This window comes from Aedes albopictus, chromosome 2 (assembly GCF_035046485.1).
Source record: "Aedes albopictus strain Foshan chromosome 2, AalbF5, whole genome shotgun sequence".
In the NCBI taxonomy this organism is placed as follows: domain Eukaryota; kingdom Metazoa; phylum Arthropoda; class Insecta; order Diptera; family Culicidae; genus Aedes; species Aedes albopictus.
The window spans coordinates 5,800,675-5,818,926 of NC_085137.1; the positions used below are offsets into that span (position 1 = coordinate 5,800,675).

General features: G+C 40.7%; 4 protein-coding genes across 5 annotated transcripts in view; 2 read left to right on the top strand and 2 right to left on the bottom strand.

Moving 5' to 3' along the window:
* Positions 1–18,252, bottom strand: part of LOC115262165 (protein HIRA homolog) — a 150,884-nt gene that overhangs the window by 87,981 nt on the left and 44,651 nt on the right. The gene's annotated exons all lie outside the window — the stretch shown is intronic.
* Positions 4,050–4,770, top strand: LOC134283997 (uncharacterized). The gene is made up of 2 exons (XM_062849050.1): positions 4,050–4,380; positions 4,456–4,770. Exons 1-2 carry the CDS (start codon positions 4,251–4,253, stop codon positions 4,611–4,613), a joined length of 288 nt encoding a protein of 95 aa, XP_062705034.1. The 5' UTR covers positions 4,050–4,250; the 3' UTR covers positions 4,614–4,770.
* LOC109411683 (tubulin-specific chaperone C) lies at positions 4,723–16,982 on the top strand. 2 transcript variants are annotated; one of them, XM_029864467.2, is made up of 2 exons: positions 4,723–4,862; positions 15,862–16,982. In XM_029864467.2, exon 2 carries the CDS (start codon positions 15,907–15,909, stop codon positions 16,963–16,965), a length of 1,059 nt encoding a protein of 352 aa, XP_029720327.2. In that variant the 5' UTR covers positions 4,723–4,862; positions 15,862–15,906; the 3' UTR covers positions 16,966–16,982. The 2 variants fall into 2 exon arrangements, with proteins under 2 accessions (XP_029720327.2, XP_062705032.1); XM_062849048.1 differs by having other exon boundaries at positions 4,729–4,866.
* Positions 16,979–17,706, bottom strand: LOC109404613 (ATP synthase subunit g, mitochondrial). The gene is made up of 3 exons (XM_019677517.3): positions 17,605–17,706; positions 17,483–17,538; positions 16,979–17,367 (listed from the first exon to the last, which is right to left on the bottom strand). Exons 2-3 carry the CDS (start codon positions 17,520–17,522, stop codon positions 17,108–17,110), a joined length of 300 nt encoding a protein of 99 aa, XP_019533062.1. The 5' UTR covers positions 17,523–17,538; positions 17,605–17,706; the 3' UTR covers positions 16,979–17,107.

Sequence of the window (18,252 nt, forward strand, 5' to 3'; positions counted from 1 at the left end):
AAGAAAATAGAGAGCGAAAAAGGTGCAAAATCGCTAATAGACCTCCGCTGGTATGTTTAATAGAGTGGGACACCGAAAGACATTTTACTCCTGTACACTTTTTGAGTTCCTTTTTGGTCCCATATCAACTGTGCAAAATTTCAGCTCGATCGGAGAAACTATATTTTAGCGCCAGCCATTTTAATTTTTCATACGATTTACTATGGGGAAAATCACTTTTTCAAAGAAAATCGCCACAGGTTGTCCCTTAACCCCTAAAAATAAATCGATGAATGATTTCTGTTGGAAATTTTACGTGGAATAAACTCTCTGAAGACCGCAAAGCGATCTATCGCATGTGGAAAAAGTTATTAACTGAAAACCGAATGGCATGCCAATGCTGTTTAACATGTAAGGAATAACAATAAATAATAAAATCTCGTCATTTTATCAATCGGGTGAGGCTTAATAACTTTTTCCACGAACGTCGCATCGGTCTTCGGAGGTCTGATTCCTCGTGAAGTTATCTACAGAAATCATTCATCGATTTATTTTTTGGGATCTAGGGGTGACTCCTAGCGATTTTTCTTTGCAGATGTAAAATTTCCCCATAGTAAATCGTATGAAAAACTAAGAATGGCGGGCGCTAAAATATAGTTTTTCCGATCGATCTGAAATTTTGCACAGTTGATATGGGACCAAAGAGGAACTCAAAAAGTATACAGGAGTTAGAGTTTTTCCATTTTTTGTATTTTCCCATATAAATCGTGTACCAGGCTAATGTTTAATCGTTATGGTGTCTTCTACAATAAGTGCGCGAATTGGCCAAGGAATACTGCGCCGAAAACACCGAAATGATTTTTCTTACAGGCGGAGGTGTATGGGCGCTTGCGCGTAGAAATTTTCGCGCAACGCATAATAATGTTTTACACAAACACACCTCATGAGCTTGGACGTCTGTTCTCTGTGATTAAGGTAATTTGGACCATAATTTGGACAGACCGTTACGCGTATATATTTAGGACACTTGCATTTGACTTTGCCGTAAATGTCCAAAATACAGTCGAACCTCCATGAGTCGATGTTCCTTGACTCGATATCGACTCATGGAGGTATATTTTTCCATACTGAAAAATAAATTCTGGGTTACTATGATGGTCCCCCAAAAAGCTTCCCAAAGGATTTTTGTTCCACTACGCGATATTTCCTTGAGTCGATGGTCCCTTCAATATCGACTCATGGAGGTTTTACTGTATAAACGCGTAAAGGTCTGTCCAAAATAGGGGTTGTGTGCTAGTAGTGGACCCTGCGCCTATAGTGGACCCCCTTCAGAAAAACTCAAATATAAATGCCCAAATCAACTATTTCCAGGCAACTTCCACCGGGGGAACATCAATCACATTGCTACACAGCAGTTCCTAGCAAACAAATAACCCAGTGGCCGCAACACTCAGTTATTTTAACTATTTAATGAATGTAAACACTCAAAAGGGTCCACTACACTGAACGAAAACCCCGGCCGTGCAAAGAATGATTTGTCATTCAGTGCGATACAGATCCACAGAATCTGAATATTGAATGATAACACAGCAGGATGATTTTTCTTCGTCTTGTAGAATTGAAATCATTCTGTTATGAGATTTTATACGACACGGTTTCTAAATGATTTTTTACTCAGGGTTTGTTGTGATTGATGTTCATCTCAAAACCATCTGAAAGTGTTCTCGTCTGTGTCCCATGCACAAAATCATTCAACTTCAAATCAATTCGTATTTGTTGATAAAAAAAGACATGGCGGAGTTGAAAGATGTTGGAGTTTGCCGGAGGAATCTCTTTTAAAAGTTCTAGCGAAAATACTGGTGTCAGTCACATCACGAAAGGTAAGGATGAATTTTTTTAGCTTTCTTTGTTTACTGAAAGACTTTTCAAACATTATTGATGGAATGGCTTATTTACAGGATACATGCTTGCACCGCCAAAGAAAAATCCTCTCATATCCCCATTTTGCTGTATCGGATCGAACAGAACCCTAGACGTTTACAACAGTGAAGGATTGACAGGATTGATAGACAGGTCTTATAATTTCAAATGAAATGTACATATGAATAGATAACCCTATTAAAAATAGTGTATTTATTTAGTTTTTAATCGCATGCGTTATAAATTTAACCTTTCAGCGCGCGCGCTGTTGTAAAAAGTACAACACTACCAAAAAACCTCGCCTTTCGTATACAGCGCGAGCGCGGTGCAGTTTCGGTTGCTTGATGGCGCGCGTCCTGGAAGGTTAAATTAAAAACAAACCTCAAATCATATGAAATAGGAAAGGGAATGAAAATCACTCATATATTGACTTTCAGAAAAGCAATGATAATCATCCTTTTTTTTCGGATTGTCATCATTCAAGTTGTTTTTATTTTGAAAGAAGCTGGGTCAACTGAAAATCATCCGAATCATGTCTGAAAATAAGCATGGGGCTCGGATGAAGCCAAAATCATTCAATTCATGGCGGGGGTTTTCGTTCAGTGTATACGCACAGTGTGTACACGGAACCGCCAAACTACCCAAAATTGAGTTCTTTTGGCGCAACCCCATAGTTCGGCCCAATAAGCCAAATTTGAGTAAATCGATTAAACTCACACTAGGTAAATTGCCTTCACCTCCAGCAAAAACATTTACTTAAGAGTAGGTAAATTCAACCCAAGACCCCCCCTCATTCAACCCAAATTTGAGTAAACCTGCATTTACCCAAAATTGGCTTATTGGGCTCAAGGGCCCTCGTTGGGTAGATGCATCTCTGTTTGTTTTTGACAACATCGGTGAGGGAAAGAGGGAAAACAACCTAATTTTGGGTAACTAGTTTATTCGATATACTCAGCTTTGAGTAAAATCGACCCAAAAATTAGGTAGTTTGATTTCTCCGTGTACACACTCAGGGAGGGTCCACTATAGGCACCGTCGGCGGCGTGACAGCTAACATGGAAATCAAATGGGGGGTCCACTATAGGCGCCGAGATATTTGTAAACAATCCTATGAGCGCTTGCACGCTGACGTCATCACTGTCTCCTTCTCTTTCTTTCCTTCGGCGTCGGTCCATAAAGCCGTCCTTGCCCTCAAAAAAAATTTGAGGGTAATGTTTACAAATCGTATGAGAATTCGATGAGGTTATGTTTTTGGTGCAAGCCTCTATGAGCCTCTGCACGAATCTGGCGTACTGCTCACTCCCACAGAAAATTTGAAAACAGTTCGCACAGTAAAAGCACAGACAAACAGACGTAACACCTTGAACGATTTTCATGGAAATCCATCGCCCAGTTCACATTACCATCATCTGGTGGAAAAGTTGCACGAATCACTGTGTTGTGCAATATCGTCAACAGAAGGCGCTAGTGTGAAACGTCAAACGCATACAAAAACGATGCGCGCGCATCTGGTTGTGAAAGCCACAACTATAAAATTTAAAATGATCGTTAAAAGCGTGGTCGATTGAAATTTCACAAATGCTACGTCTGTTTGTCTGTGGTAAAAGTCAAATGTGACTTTTACTGTGCGCGGTGTTTTCAAATTTTCTGTGGGAGTGAGCAGGACAGGGCAAATTCGTACAGAGGCTCATAATGGACCCCGGTGGTGTCCATTATAGGCAACATCGATGCATATTTTCAAATGCGTATTTCACTAGAAAAATATAATAATGTTGTATGTTTGACGTTTGTAACATAAAGAGGGGACGTGAAATTTATTTAAAAAATCCACTTTGGAACAATCCACTGCCTTAACACAGCTAAAAAGCAGCAAAAGTAAATTTCGATGGCTTAGGGGGTCCACTACTAGTACCCAAACCCTACCTGAATTCCCCTATAAAGATTTAAAATGGTCGTTAAAAGCGTCGATGGGAATTTGTCCGGTGTTACGTCTGTTTGTTTGTGGTGTAATTCTGTTTCAAAATCCCTCTAGATGTGATATCGTAAACTAACATCCAAGCACTGCACAAACACCGCTAAACAAACTCACACCCACGTACAAATGTTATGACGTTTCGTGAATCATCATCGTCATCGTCATTCATCGAAAAGGAAAGATCTCCCTCTGTTCGGTCCGCTACACAGTTCGTGGGTTGTAGGTCACATCATCACACTCGGTTCCCTGGTTACGTTTCTTGCCCAAACGGTGCATCGTTCAGCGCGGAGAAAACTTTCCTCCGGTCCCAATTCCAGTCAAAATTATCCCGGCACAGCAGGAAATGCTTCCGGAATTGTTTGTGTTCTGAAAAAATATGCTCCAAAAAAGTGCCCGTCCCGGTTACAAGCGAGTGATCAAAAAGACGGCCCTGGTGCTGCTTGCAGCGGAAGCGATTGCCTTCGGTGTTTCCTACGCGGGGTGGTATCGACTCAACACTGACAGAGGTGAGATGATTGTGTTTTATTTGTGGATTTTGACTTGAGAACAACGTTGTAAGAACTTTATTCCCTGTTTCGTAGAATTCCGACATTACGTAAAGGAGAACTATCCGACGATCTTGGAGGGCTACTACCAAGTAGGCGAGGTTTTCAGCAAGGACAACACGATTCGCAACGTGGACGAGCAGATTTGGGCACAGGAGCGAGCATCGAGTGTGGGTGGCAGCAGCAAACCATGAATGTTATCATCAAATCCGTAGTCTATCTAGTAGCGTTCGGTGGCGCCGGGTACGTCCTGTCCGAGATTACCAAACCGAGCAAGGAGAAAATTGATTTATTGAAGCGGCAGCATCAGCACGCAGGGACCACTGCATCGGAAGCTTCCAGCAAGAAAGCGTTGTTCATGCAAAAGCTGAAGGAAGCCAGCGAGAGTAGTGAACCCATCTACTTGAAGAAGAAAGGCGACTAGATTGTTATTGAAGATTCAAGTAAGTACCCTATTTTTACCTACCTACCAACTGATACGAAGTTCCATAATCGGATTCACAGCCTACTGAATATTCGCCATGTGATAGATGAATCTGCAATTATCAGTCAACGCTTTGACCACAGACAAACAGACGTAACACTTGCAAAATTTCCATCGACCACGCTTTTAACAATCATTTTAAATTTTCATAGTTGTGGCTTTCACATCCAGAGGCGCGCGCATCGTTTTCTATGCGTTTGACGTTTCACACTAGCGCCTTCTGTTGACGATATTGCACAACACAGTGATTCGTGCAACTTTTCCACCAGGTGATGGTAGTGTGAACTGGGCGATGGATTTCCATGAAAATCGTTCAAGGTGTTACGTCTGTTTGTCTGTGCTTTGACTATCATGCTGCAATTCTGCTAGGGCCGATATATTAGATACTTCGCCATCCCTTAAGATGGCTCAGTAAATACAATACAATTTGGTTTGGCGACATGACTCCAAACTATACCAGTATTGTTTGTGTTGAGTGGCAGCCCAGGTATTAATCTGAAGCTTTATCCAACACTTCGATATCGAAATAGCTGGCTCAGGGCCAATGAAGTCATGTGATGCTCCAGTGCGAGCTAACTCATCAGCCAATTCATTTCCAGCGATGGAAGAATGGCCTGGCCAGGTACCCATACAAGGTGAACAGCGTTTGCTGAATTCAGTTCCACGATTTGAGTTCGACAAGCGATAACTATCTTCGATCTGGAGTTGGCCGAAGCAAGTGCTTTAATAGCAGCCTGGCTATCTGAACAGAAGTATATTACTTCGGCCATTACGTGCTGCTGAAGTGCTGATTGCACTCCGCACATAAGAGCAAAGATTTCGGCCCGAAAAACGGTGCAGTGTTTACCGAGTGAGTAAGACTGGTGTAGCCTTAGCTCACGAGAGTAGAAACCAGCACCTGCTCTACCTTCGAGAAGGGAACCATCAGTGTAACATACGATGCCGACTGAAATACTTCTCTTCAGATGTCCCTCTCTTCCCGGGAAGGGGATTTCGTGGAAAATGCCCTATATGGAATTGTAAGATCACTTAATTATGTACTTGGGTTTAAGACCCCAAGTTGTACTAACGGTTCGCCGGCATTGCCCGGAGGTCACACAAGCTTTCTTTATTCTGAACTCAATATGAGGTGTCGAAGAAAGCTTGGAATCAAGAATGACTCCAACGTACTTTACCTGTTCAGTCACATCGATTTCAGAATCAAAGAGACGCAAAGGTCGAACGCCATTACGGTTTCGCCTTTCCGTGAAAAGAACAATAGATGTTTTACTCGGATTAACCGAAAGGCCATATTGGCGACACCAACCCTCAACTACCTGAAGGGCGTTTTGCATCAGGTCGAAAAGGATGCTGATGCACATACCAACTAACAATGTTAGGTAGTCGTCGGCAAAACCATAAGTAGGAAAACCGCTATTATTGAGTTGCCTCAATAGCGTATCTGCTACGAGATTCCACAAAAGCGGTGACAAGACTCCCCCTTGGGGGCATCCACAAACACTCAATTTCCTAATCCCTGCTAGACGCAATGTCGAGAAGAGATATCTGTTTTTGAGCATTTGATGAATCCAACAATTGGAAATCATTGGAGATATACCATGACTCCGTGCGGCTTCCAATATGGCATCGAAAGGCACGTTGTCAAAGGCACCCTCGATATCTAAGAAAACACCCAAACAAGATTGCTTTTAAGCGAATGCTTTCTCGATATCGTAAACAACCTTGTGTAAAAGAGGCACAGTGGACTTACCAGATTGGTAGGCATGTTGGTTCACATGAAGAGGCACATTAGCCAGATGAACATCACGGATGTGATGATCGACAATGCGTTCTGAGCATTTCAGAAGAAAAGAGGTCAAACTGATAGGTCTGAAACTCTTTGCTTCTTCAGACGACGCACGACCCAGTTTCGGAATGAACTTCACAGTAATATCCTGCCAGGATTTGGGAATATACCCTGTAGCAAAACTGCAAACAAGTAGTTTTTTTCAAAACATGTTTGAAATAATCAAATCCCTTCTGAAGCAAAATAGGATAAATCCCATATGCCGCAGGAGATTTGAAAGGATCGAAGCTCTTAAGTGCCCATTAGGCCGTCCCTATTTTTGCAAAAGTTGGAAATGTTAAAAGTTCAATATTGCAAATCGATCGTTTTGGCTAAAAAACCATCATGCCAAAATTTGAAGTCCGTATCTCAAGGCTAAGTGGTCCCCCACGGGGCCTAAAGTTCTCAAAAATTGTATGGGATCAAAAAAATCATGAATTTTTTTCGACGAAAAAAATACACTATTCTACTAGAATCGGTGATTTTAGGACCCTAAAGGGCCAAAAATGTGCTCAGAATTGCGATATCTCTTTTTGTTTTTGAGTTATCGGACAAAATATGGCAGGTTTTCACAGGAATCTAAAAAAAATATCAAAATGTTTATTTTTAGGTCGTTTTTAGTCAATAACTCAGAAACGAAAAGAGATATCGCAATTCTGAGCACATTTTCGGCCCTTTAGGGTCCTAAAATCACCGATTCCAGTAGAATAGTGTATTTTCTTTGTCGAAAAAAAATCATGATTTTTTTGACCCCATACAATTTTTGAGAACTTTAGGCCCCGTGGGGGACCACTTAGCCTTGAGATACGGACTTCAAATTTTGGCATGATGGTTTTTTAGCCAAAACGATCGTTTTGCAATATTGAACTTTTAACATTTCCAACTTTTGCAAAAATAGGGACGGCCTAGTGCCCATTCAATTGAATCTAAAGTTATGATATTCCGAGCCGAAGCTAAAGAATCATAACTACAAGAAAAGACATCAGGTTCATCCGACGATGTAATATCCACACATCCGGGGAAGTGTGTACTGAATAAAAAAAACTGATGATACTGATTGAATACTTCAAAAGCGATTTTCTCTGTGTTCTTTTGGGATTTTTGAGAGTTTTTCTTGGAATTTCTAGCAGAGATCGTTCAGAATCTTATCCAAAGTTTCTTCATGAATATATCTTTCCAACAGTTTCTCTTAGAAAATTTGCGATGTTCTTGCCGAAGCTCTTCCAGGGATTTCTTCTAGAAAGATTCCGATGCAAGAAAAATCCAAGCGGGTTTCTCCTTGAATTCCCTTAATATTTCCTGCCGGAATTACTCCCAGATTTTTTTTCGAGATGTCCCAGTTTTTCTCTGGATTTCTTTCAAACTACCTCTCGAGTTTTTCTAATAAATCTTTGAGGGGTTTCTCGCATAATTTCACCGGGATTCCTTCCGATTTCCTCCGAAAATTTCTTATAAGGAATTTCGTAAGTTATCACAGGAGCCATTCCGAGAAAAACTCCTGGAGCAATTATTCCAGAAAATGAAGGAATGATTCCGATAAAACCAGCGAAAAATCTCATGTGGTTCGCAACAAAAAATGCGGTGAACAAGTACGAGGAAAAGTCTGGAAAAAGCTCTAAAAGAAATCACGGGAAGAACTCTATGAGAAATAGCTTCTGCAGAAATCCCTAAGCGCATTTAAAAAACGGAAGGAACCTTGTGAGAAGTACCGGAAGAAACTCCGAGAGAAATTTCAGGTGAAACTTAAGAAAACATCCCGCTAGAACCTTAAAAAAAATACTCCAGTTGAAACACATGTAGAGTCCAAATGCAAACTCACGGAAATTTCTTGAAGAAATTGCAGGAGATTTTTTTTCTCTAGGTTTTTAGCTGCACTTTGAATAGAGTTGAAACCTCTACACTAGACCTGAAGATAGGAAAGAGTACGTAATCTTTCAGAAGCTGGTTGCCAGTTAGGACACTGTTGCAAACTGACTCAGAAAGTTACGGTAGAAGATTGGAAAGTTTTCAATTGGTCAGTCAGTCTGGATTTGCCTATGTAGTGTTATGGTTACACGGTTTGTATTTGTCTTCTTGTTTGGTTTTGTGGTATGGTTCAATATGTTTTTTCTGTTTTTGAGTCAGTTGTCGAATGTTTCTTTTTTTATCGAATCATTCGAACCGGCACGGGGTATGTCTGTCCTGTGTCAAATTGTTTTCTTGATTTCGCTAATCGTTTTCTACTTCTCTGTGTATCTCTTGTGCCCTTAAATTGTCATCGGTCCAAGACCCACAGAAATATGTAACATTGTAACTGAACTCTCGATATGATTCTGTTAGTGTCATAATAGCATCTAAGAGATAAACAAAAATACACCAAGCTGGTCAGTTGATTTCAATAAAATTTAAAAATAATAAAGATTGATTGTCAACTATTATGTTTTAATCCCCCTACAAAAACTATGAAAAATATTCCAAATTCGTTCAATTGTCCATGTCATTTGCTCAAGCGTAGCCTAGAAATGTCAACCTATAAGTAAAGTTGTTCATTTAATAAAAAGCAGTCAGTTTTTGTCCAAAATGCACGTCGAACGCATTGACATCAACAATGCGTTTAAGTGTTCGCACGTTAGCCACCGACGAACCGAACCGAAAAATAGCCGAACACTACCGCCTCCTCTATAACGATTCGCGTTGTTTCAGCGGGGTAGCGCGTATGTCAACCACGAATAAGTGTGCCGTAGTCCACATGAATTTGACATGTTTGGGAAATTGACACTTTTGGGCACTCTGACAGATCTGGGATGTGCACGACATTTGCGAATTAGTCATTACCATAAGTTATTACTTAAGTAAAACGTGTAAAACTAGCAAAAGGTTACCAACATTTTGGCGTGCAATCGTTCGAAATTACACGACAATGCGGAGATCTATATATATAAAAATGGATTTCCGTCTGTCTGTCTGTCTGTCTGTCTGTCTGTCGGTCTGTCTGTCTGTCTGTCTGTCTGTCTGTCTGACCGCTATGCATTCGGAAACTACTGAACCGATCGGTGTGAAATTTTGTATGCAGGGGGGTTTGGGACCGGGGAAGGTTCTTAGCGTGGTTTTAGACCCCTCCCCCCTGTGAAAAGGGGGGCTCCCATACAAATGATCCCGAAATGAGCTGGGAGAGAAGTTCAACACGGTCGCAAACAAAACCAATCTAGAGTGCGGCGCTGAAATGATTGTCAAATTTGAAAGGGCTAAAACGAATCGACAATTAGTGCTGGGCCGACTCAAGGCACTCTTTCGCGATACAAATGTCCTATTTTGTGGCGTGTACGTGTTGCCCGGTGAAATAATTCAGTATAAGTTTGTAGAAGTGTAAGTTTGTATCGCGTTCATTAGCCGAGCTGTGCGGCCGGAAATCTCGCCGAATGGCAAGGCGACCGGTGTCTAGGCCTGAACTCGGCCGACGGGCCAGTCGGCGTTGTTAGAGAGCGGATGCAGGCGTCTTCACTCTTAGACGCAATCGGCCGGCCGTGGTATCGTCACCTTGGACGGCCGAGAGGAGAAAACATCCTTTGCATTTTAAACTTTTACTCGAGATGATCCTCCTTGGAGAAAGAAATCCATTACCGTAAGGCACGGGAACCAATCATGGTTCCGCGGACCGAGCCGTACGCTGGACGGTGGAACCAAATTAAGGTCCAACAAGAGGTTACAATATACTTTAAAGAACATTAGTATTACCTAAGCAGGGTTTTACCTAAACACCTACTTAGCACCAGCAAAGGGCCGGGGTGAGCCAAAGTTGTTGGATGGGGTTTGTTACGGGTTTCAAATCTAATTAACACCTTTATCACTACACTGACTGCAAAACACGCCTTTGAAGCCTGATTGCAAAAATTACATAATTTGGGCGATTGCCGCTCTATTTTATTTTCATTTTCAATTACAAATTTTAATTTAATCAATCAGCCAGCTAGGTAGGGTCTTGTGTCATTTGGGCAGATGTACTTATTTTGGGCACTTGCCGCTATAACTAAGTCAATTTTAAACCGATTGATTTGAATTTTTGTATAGAGTTAGATACTGCACGTGGCTAGCTCTATAAAAAAATCAAATCAATCGGTTTGAAACTGGCTTAGTTATAGTGGCAAGTGCCCAAAATTGGTACACCTGCCCAAATGGTACAAGACCATATATTTCTATTTTGGTAACGACAAAACATTTACATCGGTATTTGACCCTTTTACTCTGTGGTATACATATAATAGTTATTTATGTAACGAGTTGCAAAAAGTTGATTTTTTCAGCACGAGTCGTACATTTATCCAACGAGGCTTGCCGAGTTGAATAAATACGAAGAGTGCTGAAAAAATCGAGTTTTGCAACGAGTTCCATACAAAATTTTATGCAATGATTCTTCATAATGCAACCCATTTGAGTTGCATAATGTTCATAATGCAACTCAAATGAGTTGCATTATTCAACTATTTTTCATTATGCAACTCATTTCTGTTGCATAATGAGCCAGTTCGGGAAAAATTACCATTATAATACCAAAATGAGTTATATAAAATGTAAATTATGATACTGAATTGCATAAAAATATATTTCTGTCTGTCTATATGACCCTTATAGACTCGGAAACTACTGGACCGATCAACGTGAAGATTGGCATGTGGAGGTTTTTGGGGACGGGGAAGGATGGTTTGAGACCCATCCCCATCTGGAATGGGGGGCTCCCATTCAAATTTCCGTTACATTTCTGCATAACTCAAGAACCACTAAAGCAAAAGGAACCAATTTTGATCTGTGATAGTTTACAGAAATATTTGTATGGTCATGTGAGTCCCCTCCCAAATTTGAAATGGGGGGCTCCCATACAAGTTTAACGGAAAATTATGTATAACTCGAAAACCAATCGAGCAAATGGAGCAAAGTCTGGCAGCTTGAGGTTTTAGAAGGCAAGAAATATTTCTATGATAACCAGGAGTGTGAGACACCCCCCCCCCCCCCCCTTTTAGAAAAGGAAGTCTTCCATACAAATTCTGCATAACTAGAAATGCTTAGAGAAGCAATTAAGCAAATTGAACAAAATTTGGCATACAAAGGTTTTAGATGACAAGAAATGTTTCTACGGTTGACATTCGGATTCATATGATTCAAATGATTCAGAACACTTGATTTGATTCTTCAAGGAAATCCTTTACGGCTTTCTCAAGTTTTTTTCATTGATTTGCTCCAGAAATTTGGCTATGGAACTACAGACTTTATTCACGGGCTCTTTAACGGATTCCTCCAGAATTTCATACATAGATTAATCAACAGTTTCTTTCAGAAATTCCTCTAAGTATTTTCTATCCAAATTTCCTTCGCGTATTCCTCTAGGGCTCCCTCCATGAAATCATTGAGAAATTCCTCCACGGATGCCTCCAGTCGTTGTTCCAGAATATTTGCGTTCAAAAATATGATTATAAGAAAGTACATATTTGGCCGTTTAAATTTCAAAACGCTGAACTGCTATTACACACTCCAGTTGGAACGATATCAGGAAATTGTAGGTAACCTGAGGCATGCTAAGGTTTTAGAAGGTAACAAATGTGTTTATACTTTATTGTGGGTTGTGACCCCTTCCTTTTATGAGAAGGATGCCTCCCAATGGAATGGAAATTGCTACATAACTTGAGAAAAAGTCAAGTGAAAAAAAAAAACAATGTCAGGATTAGAAAGTTTGCCGGCAAGCTATGTTTCAAAAGCCAGTACGATCACATTATTATCTGGAAGGACCGCCCCCTAATGTAGCAGAAATTTCTGCATAATATGAACAGTAATAAAGCAAAGGAATCTTAATTTGGCACTAGGAGAAAGACATTTATAGCAAAAGTTTTTTTCTCCGAAGTGTCTGACACCAGTAAAAATCGAGCAGTCATGCTCAATTTTCAAATTCGTCGAGACGTTTATGAAAAGATTTTGATCAATAATATAACTCAGCGTTTCTCAGAATTGTTCTGGTTTGCATAGCAATGGGCAATACAGGTTTGGCCTGTAGATTTGGCATGTGGAAGCACCTAATGTCTCTATGATGTTGCATAACCTTCTGGAAGGGGAGGAAGCAAACATGCAAATGGAACAAACATTTTTGCATAACTCGGAAATGACGTCTGGTCGACATCAGTTTGGCCAAAGGTTATGAAGCCGAATGAAAATTAGGTCTAATGGTTATTGACCTTTTAGTCATAAGGCCAAATGGTCATCATTCCGTCTTTGCAACTTCCTGCTGCTTATACTGCTCACTCCATCTGACATTCATCCTTCTTTTAAATAGGATATTCTTCTAAGTCACTCTGTGTTGTATTTATTTGTGGAAAACTTCTGAAAATTATTTAGAAAAGTTTCATTCCTTTCATCAAAAGTTTTTCTGAACGGTTGTGTTGTTTATGGCGGTTGAACTCTAATGGCCTTTTTATTTACACTGATAATGGGTAGATTGGCTGCCCAACTGCATACTTCATCTGAGATTTTTCCTTCTTTTAAACATAGGCTGTTCTTTCGCATTACACTGATATAAGTGAGCCTTCTCTTAAAAAAATCAAGTAATGATGACATTCATTAAGTCAATCTGTGTGTTTCTCAGGTATGAATCATATTCTGATAGATGTTAGAACTTCTGCTTGGTCAAAAATGAAATAGTGTGAGAACAGATTGGAACAAACGTCCCGAATGGAAGATAACGTGTTCCTGGAGCAAGCCGTATGAGTTTGCACACTCTTTGTAGCCATATAACAAATGAATAAAAAAACGAACGACATGATTTTTGCACTGTTCAATTAGCCATCAGAATGTGTTTATATGTAGTAAAACTCGGAAAAATAAACAAAACGTTAGAAAAAAATATGAACGTACTAATCTTTTATGAGATGAAAAGAAATTCAAAACCATCAAAGTTAAAGACGATGGGCTACCCGCATGGAGAACGTTCACAGTTGATAAGTAGTAGTGAAATCATTTAATTTTATATGACGAAAAGCAGTTATCATTGTGCATTGCCGCTACCAAATTATTTTTCTCAAAATGATTTCTGCTTCGAGAAATTTATTGTAGATGTTATTCGCTATGTAATACTTAAGCGATTTAGTGCATTGGCGCCATATTGGTCGATGCGGTGAGCAGTAAAACAGTCGATGCTTTTAAGTTGTCGTAAAGAAAGCCTACACAACCAAACTTTGAATGGGCAATACAAGGTTTGCCGGGTCAGCTAGAAGCAAATAAATCAGTAAGAAATTGTGTAATGCATCAATTTTCAGCACAAACCATTTTGAACGTGTTTTTGTTGTGAACTACGGGGATTCTGCCTTTTGCTGGCCCCCTGGTTGGCAATCCTGATATTTGACGGCGGCCGTTCGTTAGTTGTGTGAGTCGACTGTTGTCATGCAAATAGAGCATTTTGCTGACAGTTAGGTTATTGTTGACAGATTTTTTGTGGTATTAGTGTGCTATTAGGCGATTTTCTGTATCGCGTAAGCCTTCGCTGGAACAAAACGTCATGTATCCCAGCGAAGCAACGAAAATTTTCAGTGAAAAAAGCAATACTTTTTATAACAGCGCGCGCGCTGAAGGGTTAACGAAAATAGGGTAGGCGGGGCAATATGGACACCCTAAGGTTTTTGCCAACTTTACCTGGCAAGATGTCAAAAAAGTTTAGTTTTTTGATACATGTATCCTTTTAAAGTCTATTTAGCATCTATTGCATGAGAATGCTCACGAAGAAAAATGATTTATTCACTTCAAAAATGTTAGTTTTTCATGAACGTCTTCAAGCATACGGGGCAGAATGGACACCCCCATGGGGCAATATGGACACCATGAGACTTTTACGAATTTCGTACATTATTTACACCTATAAAGTCATTTCATTACAAAACAACTATTATGGATGAATAATACGCCGAAGTAGTTCATTTTTGTTCAGTTAATTTAAATTCAGGCTGTTTTGGATAAAGTTTCCATTTTGCCCCGTCAGCAGAAGATATTTCCAAACTTGATTTTTGATATAATAAAGAAGAAAATATAAACATGTTGAGCATGTAGATACAGCAAAACTACTTGCATGTGTTCTAGAAACATCAGGTTTTAATCGACTTGCAATAAATTAATCACTAAATCTTATTTTAGATGGTGTGAAAATTATAATTTCCATGCACAAAAAAACGGAGGACGCAACTTTTTCGTGTAAAATCAAGTATAATTTTAATTTCGAATGTTTCTTTCCTGAAACTACGCTGTCGTGAATCGCATATCAGTCCCATCTTTGCTGGATTTCCTATGCAAATGGGACAGATATGCGATTGAGGGTGTCCATTCTGCCCCGGGTGTCCATATTGCCCCGCCTACCTATGACCAACATAGTCAATCAATCAATCAATTCAATATTTATTTCTACCTTAACGAATACAATGAGTTTTTAGGAGTTGAACATTGAGATTTGGGATTCCTTACAACAATGACATAGAACAAGCACTTCTTTGATGAAAACTAACAAACGACTAGCAACAATTTTGACAAAAAAGGAAAAATTTCAGACAAAAAAACCTTTGAAATAGCGTAGTCAAAATTCGAAAAAGCGACTATGACAATAATACTAAACTTACTAAACAAAATCAACCGAGAAACGTGGGAAAGAAAGCCCAAACAACATTTTGAAGTCAGCTGGCTGTAAAAGGTTCCAAAGCCTGTCACAAATCCCATAATACTTTTATTAGGATTTGTAACAACCATCAAAACCTTCTCAAATCCAACCTACTTGGAACTATTGCTTGGGAATAGACTATACTGAGCCCCGGCGGTTCCTCCGTGTTTATCGAGCATGTCTGCATATGTATGATCAGCCATACTCCATCTGCAGCAGCCGGTTCGTGATGAACCGTTGGAGGCGCATTAAAGTGTTAAAAAGGTGATATGTTTCACTAAAGAACACTACATTACAATAATCAAAATGAAACTCCTTCACTTGAATACCGTCAGACCCTGCGAACATGGCCAAGGGGTTTTGTGGAATAATAAACTCAAAATAATATAATTATTAGGCTGAACATTGTTTTCGACTAAGGCACTGATTAAATTACAAATATCAATAAGATTATTGATATTTTTTTATAATTCACAGATTCATATAAATACGTGTGTAAATTAGTCAATCAACCCCCCAAACATGGCGGACATCGTAGATCACAGCGACCACAGCGGCAGCGGAGCTTTCAGCGGAAAGGAAAAGATCACCGAACTTCTCAACCGACGACACAAGGAACGCGAGATACAGATCCAGGCGGCCAAACTCGAACGCCAGAAGGATGCCGACGAAACGGAAGCCATCCAATACTTCGAAGCATCCTTCGAGGAAAAACTTAAACTAATCAGGGACAGGCTGGAAGCGGTAACCGGAAGCGATTCGAAGGCTCAGGTTTTCGCCGAGGTTCAGAACGAGATCTATGATTTGCAGCGGTATCTGTCCACGTCGACGTTTTTCCTGCACGAGTATAAGATCAAAGTGTGTCAGAATGCCATCAACGAGGTGTGTAAGAAGCTGGATACGCTGAAGAATGAACTGATTCCGAAAAAGAAGTTCGGCTTCAAAAGTAAGAAAACGGTGAAAATCAATCAGGATGGAAAAGATACCATGGACAAGATCGGAACAGGGGCTGATTGCGAAGAAGGGGATCGGATGAAGTGGACATTTTCCAACCGGAAAAATGAGCTCATCATACTTCCCCGGGCCATGGTTGATGATCAAACCGTAACGGCAACGAATCTAACGGATTGCATCGTGAAGCTGGAAGGTCACTCCGGATCGTTGCAGTTTTCCAAACTCCAGAATTGCCTAGTCATCTGCGGACCGACCTCGAGATCCATATTCTTAGACGATTGCACAAATTGTAAGTTCGTCGTTGCATGTCAGCAACTTCGCTGCCATCGGTCGAAAAATTGTGATCTCTATCTGAAAGTAACATCCCGAGCCATCATCGAGGACTGCACCCGAATCCAAGTGGCCCAGTACAATAACTATTACGATGAACTGCAGAGTGACCTAATCAAATCCGGCTTGGACAGCGACGTTAACAATTGGAACGAACTGGATGACTTCAACTGGCTGGCAACGGATAAACCCTCCCCGAATTGGTCCATCCTAGATCCGGATCAAACTATAACCGATTGGAACCGCTATCAGGAACAATTTAAACTAAACCATACGCTTTGCGAAACTATTGAATAAAAACTCCGCTTGCTTAATTTTTAGAATAGTAATTATTTATCGACTCGAATCGCTTACAAGATCCACGAAATCCCTTCGATGATTCTCACTGATCCGAACAACATTCCTCCCTAGCACTATCCGATGGCTGCTCGCTCAGACCTTAGACCTCATAACCGACCAGGTGGCGCTTGCCGATGCACTCGCCAACGTAGAACCAGAAGCAAACCTCGGCGGTGACCAGGGTGTTCAGCCAGGCTTCCTTCACGGTCAGGTTCTTCCAGGCTCCGGTGCGGGCTCCCGAGACGATGCGGGCGATTCCGTCGCGGATGGCCGGGATGTCTGCGGGGGTGGGTGGCGTCAGTTCAACCTTGGCGTACTTCATGAAAACGTTGAACTTGGGCCGAGCGTTGGTCAGCAGCGCTGGAAGTGGAATTTATTTAGGATTGTAAATTATGTAACCCAAGTTCACCAGAGAGGAGCGGCCATTGAAAACAGGCGAGGAAGACACTAATGCTGGACACTCGGTGATACTTACTCGACACCAGCGAGGAACCCTTTGCTGCGAGAGAAGCCATCGTAAGATTGTTGAATCTGATGAAAAATTGAAGAATAAAAGGTTAAAAACAATAAAAATTCAGCACTTTTGCGGTAACTTACGTTTTTGGTCTGTCGTTTTCCTAGCTCCAAAACCAGCACGAAGTTTCTGACGTAAAGTTCCCGCACCACTGACAGATCTCACACGAAATGCACTGAACTGAAAATGATATGTCGACTTCAGTCGACGAAACATGTGACGACTGGTGGTGAAAGTGTGAAACTTTGGAATTGGCACAATAAAGCCCGTGCGACCACTACATTTCATTTGATGTACTAAACAGACGCTTTTGCTTATGGGAACGTTCAAAAATTACGTCCAACATTTGGGGGAGGGGGGGGGGGTCTACAAAAGTGTGACACTACGTGTATTAGGTATAGGGAAAATGCGTGACAGAGGGGGGAGGGGGGGTCTAGAAATCCCAAAAATTGATGGACGTAATATTTGAATCTTCCCTATCCACAGAGAACAGACAGACACAGACAAACAGACGTAACACTTGCGAAATTTCAATCGACCACGCTTTTAACGATCATTTTAAATGTTCATAATTGTGGCTTTCACAACCAGAGGCGCGCGCATCGTTTTTCTATGCGTTTGACGTTTCACACTAGCGCCTTCTGTTGACGATATTGCACAACACAGTGATTTGTGCTACTTTTCCACCAGATGATGGTACCCAACTAACATTTTCAGCGCTATAAGCTGCA

Bases quoted from the DNA above. Each gene is read 5' to 3' on its own strand.
- LOC109411683 (XM_029864467.2), top strand. From the start codon at position 15,907: ATGGCGGACATCGTAGATCACAGCGACCACAGCGGCAGCGGAGCTTTC.
- LOC109404613 (XM_019677517.3), bottom strand. From the start codon at position 17,522: ATGGCTTCTCTCGCAGCAAAGGGTTCCTCGCTGGTGTCGA. The intron at 17,368-17,482 runs GTAAGTATCACC...TTCCACTTCCAG, and splicing joins GGGTTCCTCGCTGGTGTCGA to CGCTGCTGACCAACGCTCGG.
- LOC134283997 (XM_062849050.1), top strand. From the start codon at position 4,251: ATGCTCCAAAAAAGTGCCCGTCCCGGTTACAAGCGAGTGATCAAAAAG. The intron at 4,381-4,455 runs GTGAGATGATTG...CCTGTTTCGTAG, and splicing joins TCGACTCAACACTGACAGAG to AATTCCGACATTACGTAAAG.